Raw genomic sequence first — 13,797 nt, forward strand, 5'->3', positions numbered from 1 at the left:
TCAAATGCAGAGAAGAGCCTCTCTCAGGGTTTTTTTTTAAGCAAAGATGTTAATTTTAAAATACTTTATTGAGATAATTAAATTAGTTAAAAAAAAGCTCTCACTATTTTGTTAACAGTGTTAAAAAGTGATATTAATCAAATGGCTTTCAATTGCCAACTTGCAAATGGGCCAATTTCTACCTACAGATCAATAAACATCTCCTGTCTCTTGCCCAGAACAGGTGCCTGATGAATGTATAAGAAATTGATTTACTCATTGGATGAGATCGTTCACGTCTCACTTCACGGCAGTCTCCCCTCTGAGCTTTCTCTTACCTCTTCGCTGTACTTGCTGACATAGGAGTAGATTTCATTGAGGGCACTGAGCATGTTGAACTCCACAGCATGGAGGCGTGACTGTTCTGCGAGGTAGGCATTCATGTCCTGGTCACTGATGGCTGGCAGCTTGGCGATATCAGCATAATATCTGGAGGAGATGAAGAGACCTGCTGATTAGGGAGCCGGAGGAAGGTGGTCTAGGCACTTGGATTCACTTTTCCCCTATTGCCTCCTTTGTTTTGCATTCAAAGCTCTTTATCACACTGTCCCTTCCTACTTTTCCAGTCTTCTCTCACATACCCTATAATCCAATTTCATTAGCCTATTGCTATAGCTTGACCATAATATTCAGCCTCTCTCTCATCTCTGTGCCTTTGAATTAGTTGCTCCCCAAGAATGCTTCCTTCTGCTCTCTTCATCTTTTAGCTTTCCTGATTTCCTTAAAAACTCAACTCAAATCCCTCCTACTACGAGAGGCCCTTCCTGAGGTTTTATTGCCTTTCACTAAAGATTAACTTCCATGTAGTCTGGATATATCTTGCATCTCCCTAGTTGTTGATATGCTGTCTCTCCCATTAGAATGCAGGCTCTGCTCTGTCTCCCCTCTTTCCCCCATCCCTGTCTCTGTCTTTAGCACTTAGCATAGAAAGCACTTAATAAGCCCTTGTTAAATTAACTTTTTTTGACTCTCTAGCCCAGCCTCTGTGACTAAAAAGGTCTGGTCTAGGCATCGACTTGGGAACTTCCTGGTTGGTCAAAAATCATCATTGTGACAATGACAAATGCATCTTTTTTCCTGTACATGGAGTCAGGAGGAACATGGAGGTGGGAGTGGGGCAAAGCTTGGGGATGGGACCCAGAAGACACAAATAAAATGGTGTCATGGAAGGGCATGGCAAAGTGTGTTCTTGCCTATGCCAGTGTGCCCAAGGAATGGAATCCAAGGTCCTAATGCAACATCTTCCTTGGGACTGGTATGATTCAGGGTGTCCTACTGACCTCTCCACCCAGCTCTTGTAGCTGGGAATGTCCTTGGCATAGAGGAGCTTGTTGGAAGGGGAATCCTTGCCTAGTCGATGCTCAGACGTAGAGCAGGAGTCCATGAAGGTTTGGGCCACCACTGAGAGGCAGGCGTCAGTGATACTCCCCTTGTGGATGTCGAACACAAACTGAGGGTTCTTGATCACGTTCACCCAAAATCGCAAGGGGAGGCTGTGGGAAGAAGGGGGACTTAGTGAGTTCCTGGGCTTTGAGGGTTACAATATCAATGTCTTTTTCAATCATGAACCTATCCCCAGTCTCATTAGCTTAGTACCCCCATTTTCCTCCCATGAAATATAAAAATCCCTCATATTCAGCACCAATGATTTGGTAGGAATTGTTATTCACCTAGGAAGAAGTATATGGGGGCAGAGGGAAGGTAGGAGATATTTCTGCCCGAAGCCCTTCAAGATAAATAAACACAAGGTCAGAGCATCTCAAGCTAGAAGGAAGCATAAAGGCCATTGAACCTAAATTCATTTGCTGATAAAGAATCTGAGGCTTGAGGACATTGTCTTGTCCAAGGTCACCGAGGACATAAGTAGCAGAGCATGGATGTGAGTCCAGTTCTCCAATTCAGTCCAATGTGCCTTTCACTCTACTAGGATACCTCTTTTAAACATTTCATGAGTAGGTCAGTATGATGAACACAGGAGTCCTGAATGCTTTCATGAATGAATGAATGAATGAGTGTAAGAGTGGTAGAGTAGAAAGAGATTTGGATGGAGCACTTGGGTTTAAATCCCGAGTCTCCTTTCTTTGTGATGTTGGACATTATATCTCTGTGACTCAGTTTTCTTGTGTGTAAAATAGAGGTTGAAGTAATGACCTTCTAGATCTAAACTGACCATCCTATGATCCTCTATAGGCAGGTGGACATTAATCCCTATGGAGTCCATTGTCTATCAGGACGGCTTGCACCACTTGGATTCTAGGATGAGATGGCATTTTAGGAGAGATGAAAGTCCAACTCTTTTGGATGGAGAGCCCTTCTCTACTCTTGAAAGCATTTCTAAGGATCTCAGTGCTCCGAGGAAAGCTTATTTCTCAATGGTAACAGAAGGCAGCATTATTTTCTTGGAGTCTCACACAAAACCATCGGGCATATTGTACCCCACGACAGTGCCCAGTGCCATTGTCTGGAGAACAACTGCAGAGAGCCCTGGGCACTTCCACTGAGCAAGGACAATGGCCTCCACCTGGGATTCACGCCCAGTCAGCTTCGGCCTCCGCTCCCAGCATCATTTCCCAGAGCTGGCCTGGCCGGGCTAAGGCGGAATTCAGGCTAGAGGAATGGGTTCCCCAGGGAGTCCTTTCATTGAGTCTCCTCCTCCTGAAAACACCAGTTCATTCAAGTGTCCAGGCTGCGGGGTAGTCGTGGAGAGAGCTTGGGGGAGGGGACTGTTGTGTGGCTCTCATGTCAGAGAATGACTTGCTACAGGTTGGGGGCTGCTCTCTGTCCCCGGAGGAGCTTGTCAGATGTGAAGGGATTTCCTCCCCAAAGGAGGATTTAATCAGGGGGAGATGATTATTCTCTGCTTCTTTGGCCATGGCGTAAAGGACAAATGCAGTCCACCCCCTTCCCAAATCCCCAAACAGCTGCTGCTTTCTCATCATTTTCCAGGCTGTGATTTTCCATTTCCAGCTGCACCATTAGAGTCCTAATCCTTCAGAATCTTTTTGAGAAGCAATGTGGTAGAGTAGAAAGAATAATGAATGAATCAGAGCTGTGTTCAAATCCCACTTTGTTCCTTACTCTCTGGGTGGCCAAATCACTTGACTTAGCCTTCCTCATCTGTTGATTGATCAATACCCTGAGTTTAACTCTTTAACCGCTATTCAGTTTTCAGACTTTGCTGAAGATCTGCCACAACCTTATTCATTGACATTTCCTCCATCATTCTTAGCTCCTTTGGGTCCAAGTCACCTCTGGCTGGTCTCGAAGGCATTTTGGCTTCATAGCCCTCCACTCCTTTTCCCACTTCTGCTTTCAAGTCCATAAGTTTCTAACTTTCCCCTCTTTCTCACCTCAGATGCTTTCCTCAACTATGTCCTAGCTCTACTCTCTGGGCCACTTCAGGGTATCATGATCTCAGTCTCTTATGATAAGGACGAGATTGAAATAGGGGAAGGGGATTCTCCTAGTCTGGGCAATTCCTGTTTCCCATGCCATTTAGGGAAATATCTTTGTTCTCAGCACCTAGGAGCCTCCAGGGCAAATGCTGACTGCACAGCAAGGGTAAGAATCTAAGACCTTCTTCCTCAGGCCTAAGTGAATTAAAGGGCCAAGAAGACCTTCTAGAGCTTATCTCGGGGCCATGTTTATCTTTGCCAAAGTGAATCTGGGGAACAAAAAGGGGTGAGTGCTAAGCTAGCAAGAAATAGAGCTGAGAACCTGAGACCAATTTTTTTTTTTTTATCTCCCCAAGGTCAGTGCCCATGCCCAAATGGGGTTAGGCTGAGTTAGACATTATGCAGAACAAATGAAACAGATATATGCTCCATGTCTTATCTCTGTGCTCCCCTCCTCTCCTCTTTGGGAAGGGGCTCTGGGAAACAAAGGGAGCACACAATGAAGGAAGATAGAGCCCAAATTACAATCTCAGAGATTTATAGATAGGAAGGACTTTTGTCATCTAGTTCAATCCACCATCATTTTACTGAAACTCAGGAAAAGTTAAGTGTCCAAGATCATATAGATATCTAGTGGCAAGGCCAGAATTTGAATCCAGGCCTTCCTCCCTCTAAAACTAACCCTCTTTTTACTAGATCATGTAATAAGGTTTGCAAAGCACTTTATAAATATCATCTCATTTGATCTTCACAATAATTTTTTGAGGTAGGTGCTATCATCCTTATTTTTCTTCAGAACTGCAGAATTCAGATGCCTGACAAGCACAAAGTAAGTGAAATGGATTCTTGGTGGGGAGGGGAGTTTGGTTTTGCCCTGGTTCACTTTCCAAAGAGCCTGGTGTTTTCCGGGTCCGATGATCCTCAAATACCAGCTCAGCACATCTGCACTCGCTGTTTCCGAGCAGGAATGCGGGCTAGAGACAGCTGCTTGTGCTGCCCTCTCACCATGTGGGCCAGGATGCATCCCTCCTCTGGCAGCCAGCACTGTTCTTCTTGCTCTTTTCTGGGAGAAGATTTCCGTTCTGGCTCCTAGCCAGGCTTTGTCTGACCTAAGTGCTTTCCCCAGATCCGCCTTCACTCTAGCCATTATCCCTTCTTCAAGGCCCCGGAGAATAAAAGTCCAAATTCTCAGTTATGTGCCAAGGGACACTGGGAAGTTCGTCTCCGGTTGCTAGCATTGGCTGCTTGTTATCACCTTTGGGAAGAATCACGTCCGAGGGCCATCCCACCTGCTGCTCCTGGGATGCTCTGGCGCCGGGGGTAATAACTTGATCTTAAGAGATTAGGTTTGAAATGAAATGCCTGAGAACAGTTGGCTCCAGCCCGCAGTGGGTGTCAGCTCCCCCAGCCTCATCCTGAACTGGTCAGCTTTTCCAGATTTGGCAGATCTGGTTTCAGCTTAACTCCATCATTGTCTTTAGGAGGTAACTTGGGTTCAGATGTCAGATGCTGGATATATCATTTCCCAAACTGTCCTGACTTTGTAGTTCTGCTGGTAGACTTTAAACTTTCCCAGTTGTTGGATGGAGGAAGACGAGACCCATCTCTCCAGCTCAGCTCTCCATAATCACTGCACTTCTGAAAGCAGTAGTAATGACCGCCTCCCCTCCCCCCCCACCTGCCTCTGTCTGCTGTAGAATAAGTGATCTAGGCATTGGGGGATGGGAGGGGGAACTTTTCTGGTGAAAGGGCTGAGCAGAGATACCAGCCTCGGTGCCCAAGGTTCTAGCCAGCAGCAAAGTCCTGGAAGAGAAAGCTGCTGGGAATATGCTTACTTTTCCCAGCATATGGATGCTATTTGTTTGCTGAGCTTTGGATTACTGAGCTAGAGCTGAGAATGACAAACCCCCACCTCCCGTTTCCCGTCTGCCTTTCTACGTTCTGGCCCCTGCCAACCCTGGGCTCCTCCCTGACACGGGGCAGGCTGGTTCTTTCTGCCCTGTCCCTCCTAAGGGGCTTACCAGTTGCTTTTCCAGGTGTGCCGCACATCTGTATCATGGATGCTGTGCCTGTCTGCTTGCTCATCCAGGAAATCAAACATGTACTTGATGGCCAGGGGGAGGGCGCTGCCCCGGTGTACAGTGCTGAACAGGGTCTCGAACAAATCGTCCACAAACTTCTGCAATGTACCCTGGGGGAGGGGAAGGATGGTGGGAGGTGTGAAAGAGAAGCTGGGAGGGAGAAGGCTCAGTTGGGAGGGATTGGGGGGGTGCTGGCAGGCAGCAGAAGGGGATGCCAGATGGTGCCATGGGCTTTATACTGCCTTGGAAAAGTAAAAATGTCTGTGTTTTGGGGCTGCACAGACTGTTGGGAGGGGGGTTGGTTGTAGTAGGTTTAGGGTGTGGGTGTGGATGGGGGGGAGGTGGGAACAGATGAATAGGCATTTGGCTCTGCTGGCTGTGGTCTCTGGGGGCACAGTCTTTAATATCTTGTGGGCACAGGACTGAGGGGTGGGCTGGTGTAGGCTCAGGACTTGAGACTACAAGCTCTCTACTTCTTATCAACAAAGAAAAGGATATAGGCTTATAGGCAAAGGAGCTGGCTGAAAGTCAAATTAGGCAATGGAAGGGCCATATGGAGAGTTTGGCAAGAAGGTCCCTGGGGTATGTAAGGTATTAATTGGCTTAAGTTGGGCTAAATGGTGTCTGGAAGTATGAGACTTGGGGGGAAGGGGCCCAGAGCTGACATTAATTCAGGAATGGCCCAGCCAAGCTCTGAAACACCACATTAGTTCATCACTTTGTCCTCTGAAGCCATACAGGGGCCCATAGCACACACAACCCCAAAGTCACCCCTGGAAAGTAGCAAGGAGATGGCACTTGGAACTGATCCAGTTCTGGGGTTCACTGGGGGTGACTTCTCCTTCCTTGCTAAAGCAGGTGGCTACATTTGTGCGGGACCTTTAAAAAAGCTGTTTTTGGATCACCTGGATTATTGATGCACCTATTACATCTTCACAGCTTCTATTACTAATTCTGGTTCAGGGGAGATCATTGCATTGTAGATTTAGAAATGGAGCATTCTGTAAACGGTTGTCTACGCTATCTCATTTTACAAGTATGGAAACTGAGGCAGTACCTCAACTTTGTCAAGATGTCACTGATAGTAAGTCAAAGAGATATGCGTAGAATTCAGGTTCTACTGCACCATACTGGAGGACCTCCTTTGACCCTAGGTGAGATGGATCCCCATTTTGCTGAGCCAGGAAAGGAATTGCTGGAAGTGATGGTGGGTGATGGAAGATACTCCCTGGTGCAGTTGTCTCTTATAGCATTCTTAAAGCAGCAAACTGCAACTGATGAGACCAGTAGGTCTCCTCCCAGAGGGCATTCTGGGAGAGACGAAACATGCTATTATAGGAAGAAACCTGTAAAACCTAGATTCATTAAACCGTTATGGTGTGGATGGGGGTGGAGTAGATTGTAACTCCATTTTAAGGGATTCGGTTCCATTACATTTGTTTTCATTGGGAAAGGAAATAGCTGTGTCCATCAACCTTGAAACCCTGCCCAATGACCTGACATCATAAAGATTGTATTCATCCTGCTTAACATAGACTGCTCCATCTTGAACAGGGTCCTTCCTACTTTGATTGCTAACTGGCTCAAGTCACCTGCCTGTGAACCATCATTTTCAGTCTTCCCTCTGTGTGAGGGCAGGGTCTCTCTTGAATCCTCATTCCTTTTCCCTCTCCCTCCCTATACCCCAGTGCCTCTGTGTCTCAGAGGCAGCACCGGGATTACCTTGGTGGCCAGCAGCCGGGTCAGGTAGATTTCAGATACCATCTTACTGCCCCGATCTCCCTCTTTCTGGTCTCCATGATCATGGTTCTTGACCAAGTGCCACACTTTGACTCCACTCTCCAAGTCAGGAGTGATCATGGGTGCCCGGGACCTTAGGCTGTCTGGACTTCCAGTGTACCGGAAAGATGAATCTGGCAAAGAAAAGGAATGGGGTGGAAGAAAATTAACCTCAGGGGACTTTTTTATGCTTACTTTAAGCTTCTTGGATTGTGGTCTCTTCCCCATGCTACATCCTGTTCCACAAAAGTCAGTTTTCACTGGCTCATGGCCTCAGATTTGGGGAATAAAGGCTGGCAAAAAAAGGTTTTTGGTTGGCATGAATGCAAAGGAAGGCGTCTGGCACCTTTTAAACGTGATTATTCCATTGAGAGCTGGATTAAGATATTCTGAAGCTGGGCCTACTGAAGAATAAAGGGACCCATCATACTGCCAACAATGAATAATAAATATGTGATTTTCCAAACAACCACAAATCAAATTGGACGTCATCTCATTTTAATGTGATGAACTTGTAAATTAGAATGCTCTGTGTTAGGAGCCAGCTAGTCCTTTCTTTATTGGAGACTAAGAGATGGATTCTTGAAAGTCTGTCTGAGGCTGGGCTATGTTGGTCCTGTGTAATCCCTACCTGAGAGACACTGGAACAGAGATGGCAGAAGAGTAAGAAAGGGTGAGATAATGTCCATGAAATGGAGCCTCACAATCACCACTGCCCACATTCTGCTTTGGGTCCTGGTTCTGGGAAGTCAAGGACCCTTGTACAGCTGACGTGAGCAGAGTTTGGAGGGCATACCTCTGTAGAGACTATCTATCCATTGATATTCCTCATTTAAAGGAATAATATGAAGGTGGGAGACAGCAGCTAGGATCTGTGATTTCCTTGGCATAGAGATCTCTAAGTGAGGAAATTCCCTTTATCAATCAGGGGAAGTCCTTCTCTGTGACTTATAGCCTGAGAATTGTCAGGAACTGAGTCATCAACTGATTTGTCTAAAGTAAAAAAAAAAACCAGCATGTGTCAGTAACAGGGCTTGTTATCCAAGCTTTCCTGGATGCTATGCCAGTGTCTAGCCATTACAACACACTTCTCTTTAGTGAATTGGGGGTAAAAAACTGATATATTACTTTTTAATTGGCCCTGGACAATTAAGTGCTCTTAGTAGGAAAGGGTCATGAATTGGGCAGTCTTGCTAATCACTGTCCAGATCAATGAGAAGATTCAGCTTCCCACTTTCTGATGACCCCCCTGTTTGCCCATTTCTCACCATATCTACTGATGGATGTCCGGGAGATGCTGGCAGAGGGGGGGATGTTGTAGGAGGAGGTCTGTTTGGGGACAAGAGCCACCACAGAACGATCTGACACCTGTCAGGGTAGAAAGAGAAAACAGCTGAGGTGAGGAGTAATATATAGAGACCATCCATCATCACTCCAGGATATTGGACTAGGGAAAAATCAAAAGGCATACGAGTTAGCACATGCCAGAATCTGGCATCCACAGGGATGGAAAGTAGAGCTTCCTGGTGATAGAAGTTAGAAGTTAAAGAAAGGCAACTGGAGAATCAGTGTAATTTGGATTTTGATCCGGCATCCTGGTCTGAGCAAGACCTTATTTCTTTTAGGTCCCACTTGACTTTTTTCTGTTTCTGGATTACAAAAACTAGATTTACCATGTGGCTGTTCTAAGGGCTAATTTTCTCTGTGGCCTCTCTCTTGCTCAGTCCCTTGTGGGAACTTCATTCATAGGCTCGACACCCAGCCCCTCAGGGAGCAGGCTGATAAACGAGAAGACATATTGAAGACATTTGGGGCCATTTTGATTTAAGGCCACACTCCATCCAATAAAAATGGAGAATCCCTAGAATTGTGGCGATCCAATTAAACCCTTAACGCAAAGGGAATAAAACAGCTATAATAATGTTATGGGCCATAAAACATTCCTATTAAACCATTTTTTATTTTAACAATTTTTATGAACTTTATAAGTTTGATTTATGGCTGCACCAGCCATAAAACCATCTTTCTGGGTCTTAAATTGTCAGTCCCTTTCTCCCACCAAAAAGAATTAAATGTGGGGAAGTCAAACTATAAATGCACATTAACGCTAACGAGATTCCCTGATAGCTGGTTTTAGTGGCGGGTGTTTAATTTTACCCTCCTTATAAATCTACAGAAGCATTGGAAGTTTTTTAACATCTCTTTGTTAATTAAGATTATGGAGATCTCCTTTAGTTGGGACCCAAGGACCTCCATTTTTGAAGGGGCAAGGGTAGGGCAAAGCTTTGGACTTCTCATTGCCTAGTAAATTTTCTGTTCCCTTAATATCTCTGTTGTTAACAGAACTATGGACAAGTAGAAGGGAATTGAGAAGTTATTGAATCCAATAAGGACTCTTCATTTGCCAATAGAGAAATTGACCTTGGCCTGGCTACAATGATATGATAGACCCATGGCTAAGTTTCAAAGCCTGTGGAGCTAAAAGGGGCTATGGAGAATATCTACTTTAATTTTCCATTTTATTCATGAAAAAACTGAGGCTCAGAAAAGACTCTGGATCATAATGTGGGAATGAGACAATATTAGAAGCATTTAATATGGTGTCTGATGCACAGTAGGGATTAAATAAATGCTAGCAATGATGAGATTTAGAGATAGAAGGAAATTTTAGAAGTTCATCTTCTTCATATTATAGAGGAAGATGTTGATCCCAGATGAGGATTGTTGTTGTTTAGTTTGTTTTTCAGTCATGTTCAATTCTTCATGACCCCATTTGGGGTTTTCTTGGCAAAAATGCTAGCATGGTTTGCCTTTTACTTCTCTAGCTCATTTTACAGATAAGGAAACTGAGGCAAACAGGGTTAAGTGACTTGCTCAGGGTCACACAGCTGGAAGTATCTGAAATCAGATTTGAATCCAGGAGATGAGTTCCTGAATTCAGACCCAGAACTCTATCCACTAAGCCACCCAGCTGATACCAAGTGGGGAGGAAACAAATGATTTGCTAAGATCACAAAGGTAATAATTTCTAGAAATTAAATTTGAACATATTTGACTTCAGATCTAGTGTTACTATACCACGTTCCTCTCACTTTAGCACTGTAAAGTGGAAAGGAATTTGGACCCAAGTCCCAAAACCACAACCACTAAGTCTATCCTTTTATTACCCAAGAGGTCTTACACAAATCTCTTCATCACCTGAAGTTCAGCTTTCTTATTTGTAAGATGAGTGTGTTGGACTTGATCAATCAACATACATTAATAAAATGTGCACCAGGTCCTAACTAAGCTCTTGAGAGAAAAAGACAAATGTAAAACAGTCCTTTGTCCTCGAGGAAAGCATGTCCTAATAGAGATGACATGCACACATATAAATACAATTAAATATAAATAAATTCAGGTAGTTCAAAACTTTAATAGGTAAATTCTTCCAGAGTCCTCCAATTAAAGCTTTAGTAGATTAAAACTTTACAAAGACTTTTTGTAAATGTAAAATAATATATCCCAACATAACATGATAACTATAACCTAATAATGTAATGTGATATTATGTACTATCATACTATACTATATGATATATGACATGACATAATATAACATAATATCTATTGATGACATGTCATATATCCTCTCTTATCTTATCCTATCCTATTAACAAAATGAATCCAAGGCAATTTTGGGAGGGATGGCACTAGCAAATGAATCAGGAAAAGCTTCATATATAAGCTTGAGCTTATCTTTGAAGGGAATCAAAGATTCTAATGGATAAAGAGTGAGATCAAAGAACACATGAGAAACAGTCGGTACAGAGGTAGACAGTTGGGAGATTGAGTATTTTAATAGGTTAGGATCTGGCTTTGGAAACAGTTTTAGAGATCAATTCTTTTATTTTACAAACAGTCCAAAAGGAAAGGGGGCTTCCCACCCAAAGTCTAATGACAAATAGCAGAGTGAGAAATCAATTCAGGTTCTCAGATGACAAAGCTAGAATTCTTTCCACTACCCCGTGCCATCTCCCACTTACAGGAGGCATAACAAGGACTTATTGGAAGAGAATAATGTACAAGAATGTTGTAAAGGAGGGAAGGGACAGGGTTGTGAGGAACCTTAAATGCCATATAGAGATTATATTTGCTCCTTGTATTGATAGTGACCCACTAGTGAAAGTCCCTTCAAGTTCAAAATCTTTGATCCTGTGAACTCACAACTCCCTGTTGACACTCAGTTTCTATAGTTCTACAGGTTCCAAACTAGGAAAAGTACTGGACTCTTTCCCTTTTGATCTATTGAGGTGTCCACGTTCAGTGGTTTAATGCCTTTCTCAGATTCTCTCAGATGATATAGCACAGAAAACTCTGAGTCTCTCTTTCTAGGGATGCTTCCAACACTTCCTAGCCCAAAGCTATGACTGAGTAAGATAAATTGGTCATTTCTAGATTGTTTTTGAGACTCTGAAACCATCCTTTAAGTGGGGGGGGGGGCAGCTCAGGGTAGTGGAAACAATTTTAACTTTGTTATCTGAATTTTCATTCTGCTATTTAATTGGTCATTAGACCTTTTGCCTTTTGGGTTATTTGTAAAATGAGGCAAATGAGGCACTATGGCAACTTTAAGTTGGGATGTATTTTTGTGATTGTCTAGTTCTCTCTAAGGAAAAGGACCCAAGTCCTGGGGCCTTTCTACAATATTCTCACAGCTCTGGCCTTAGAAGGATATTAAATATGTAAATCTCATAGTTCCTTGTAGTCAGAAGTGGTTGCTATCTCTGGCTGGCTTTAATTTCCTTCAGTTTCCCTCATTTCCAATTTCTAATTTAAAACAGTTTCTTCTAGAATTTTTCCTGTGTCACATCTCCATAGTTCTCAATCTTTGGCTTCCAAGCTTGTCTGTTGTTTAATCCTAGAGAAACCATACATTTTAACCATTTTGGGGGTGGAATGGGGATAGGAATAGAGGGAGAAGAGGAGTGATAGCCTTTGGGTGTCCCCAAGACTTTAAGATGGTGTATGAAAGAGGCAAATGGTAATGAGAAAGTTTTTCTCTAGTTTTTGAGTTTTAGATAAGAAAGTGTTTTGGGGAGAGAACATGGGCAAGATATGCCAGGGTAGAGTAAGGTACTTTCATTATAGATATAATAATAATTATGATAATAATAATAGCCAATAGTAATTCATTTTACATGGTCCTTTAAAGTTTTTAAAGTGCTTACAGTTTTATTCAATAAGCATTTATTAAGAAACTCCTATGTGTCATAGGAGGGACAGATATACAATTAGGTGATTCAGTCAATATCATCCTGGGCTTGGAATAAGGGAGATTCATCTTCATATGTTCAAATTTGTATGACTCTAGGCAAGTCACTTTGCCCTATTTGCCTCAGTTTCCTCATATATAAAATGAGCTGGAGAAGGAAATGGCAAACCACTCCAGCGATTTTGCTAAAACTCCAAATGGGACCATTGGGAGAGGTGGACACAATTGAAAAAGATTGAACAACAGCAATACATCATAGATTATAGAGTTGGAGAAATCTTAGAGATAATTTAGTTCAAACTACTCACAATTTTTGTTATTTTTTTACAGATAAGGAGCTAAGGTTCAGAAGCAAAGAGAATGAGAAAGAAGTGTGACCCAAAGTCATATATTAATTAGCTGAAGTAGTATTTGAACTTAATTCTTTGTTGAGACAACAAAGACCCACATCTAAGCATCTTGAACTCTAGCAGGTGGTTGATTCCGGTCATCCTCATTCCATGCTTCAATTCCCACCTCCGTTTCATGAAATCCTGGTTGATGAGAATTTACCAAATCTAGGCACCCTCTTTCTTACTATTCTGTTCTCAGGCCATCTTCATGCCATTCTATGTCCCTTGTCCCTTATCCTTTTTTTCATCTCTTGCACTGGGAACCAACAAATCAGCATTACTGTTCCTGAAAAGCTTCTTGAGGGAAGATCCTGTCTTGCTTTTCCTACCCCTTAGCACAGTACTTGGCACATACTAAATACTTTTGCATTCACTTGCTAATTTCTTTCTTATCTGGCGCTCTTTCCCCTGTATGAATTAGCTTTATGTCAGGAAGAAGATTGTCCTATAAAGGCAGAACCTGGGATTCTAGTTCTTGCTTGCTCACCTGATAATGCATTAATGTGTTGAGCCTTTTCCAGTCCCCTTCAATCTTGGTAGTGATATCTTCATCTTGTAATACAACTCGGGCGATCCGTCCCTGGCGCCACTCTAAGGAGAGAATGAGCTTTAGAGTCATGTCCTAGGATCCCTCACTTCAAAAGAGCATCTTCCAGGATGGAAGTTTCCTCCAGGGCTATCCAGACAAATCAGGAGGGTATGGCAAAACCTTCTCCTGCAGCCAAGAGGTTTGAAGTTGGGGCAGTAGGGATCCGGTGTTCTGCTGTGAGATTAACTTGCCAAATGACTCAGTACAATCACTTTCCTCAGTACACAATAGGATGATAGGATCATGGTTCTAGAACTGGCATACCTTAG

At 43.3% G+C, this 13,797-nt stretch overlaps 1 protein-coding gene across 1 annotated transcript in view; it reads right to left on the reverse strand.

Moving 5' to 3' along the window:
• PLXNA2 (plexin A2) overlaps window positions 1–13,797 on the reverse strand; it is a 313,540-nt gene that overhangs the window by 6,033 nt on the left and 293,710 nt on the right. The window contains exons 26-31 of the mRNA XM_074309060.1: window positions 13,427–13,530; window positions 8,563–8,662; window positions 7,238–7,428; window positions 5,456–5,625; window positions 1,320–1,532; window positions 318–468 (exon numbers count right to left, since the gene is read on the reverse strand). Coding sequence (XP_074165161.1) covers window positions 318–468; window positions 1,320–1,532; window positions 5,456–5,625; window positions 7,238–7,428; window positions 8,563–8,662; window positions 13,427–13,530 — 929 coding nt within the window. The remainder of the gene's footprint in view (window positions 1–317; window positions 469–1,319; window positions 1,533–5,455; window positions 5,626–7,237; window positions 7,429–8,562; window positions 8,663–13,426; window positions 13,531–13,797) is intronic.

Source organism: Sminthopsis crassicaudata, chromosome 4 (genome assembly GCF_048593235.1).
Source record: "Sminthopsis crassicaudata isolate SCR6 chromosome 4, ASM4859323v1, whole genome shotgun sequence".
NCBI lineage: Eukaryota > Metazoa > Chordata > Mammalia > Dasyuromorphia > Dasyuridae > Sminthopsis > Sminthopsis crassicaudata.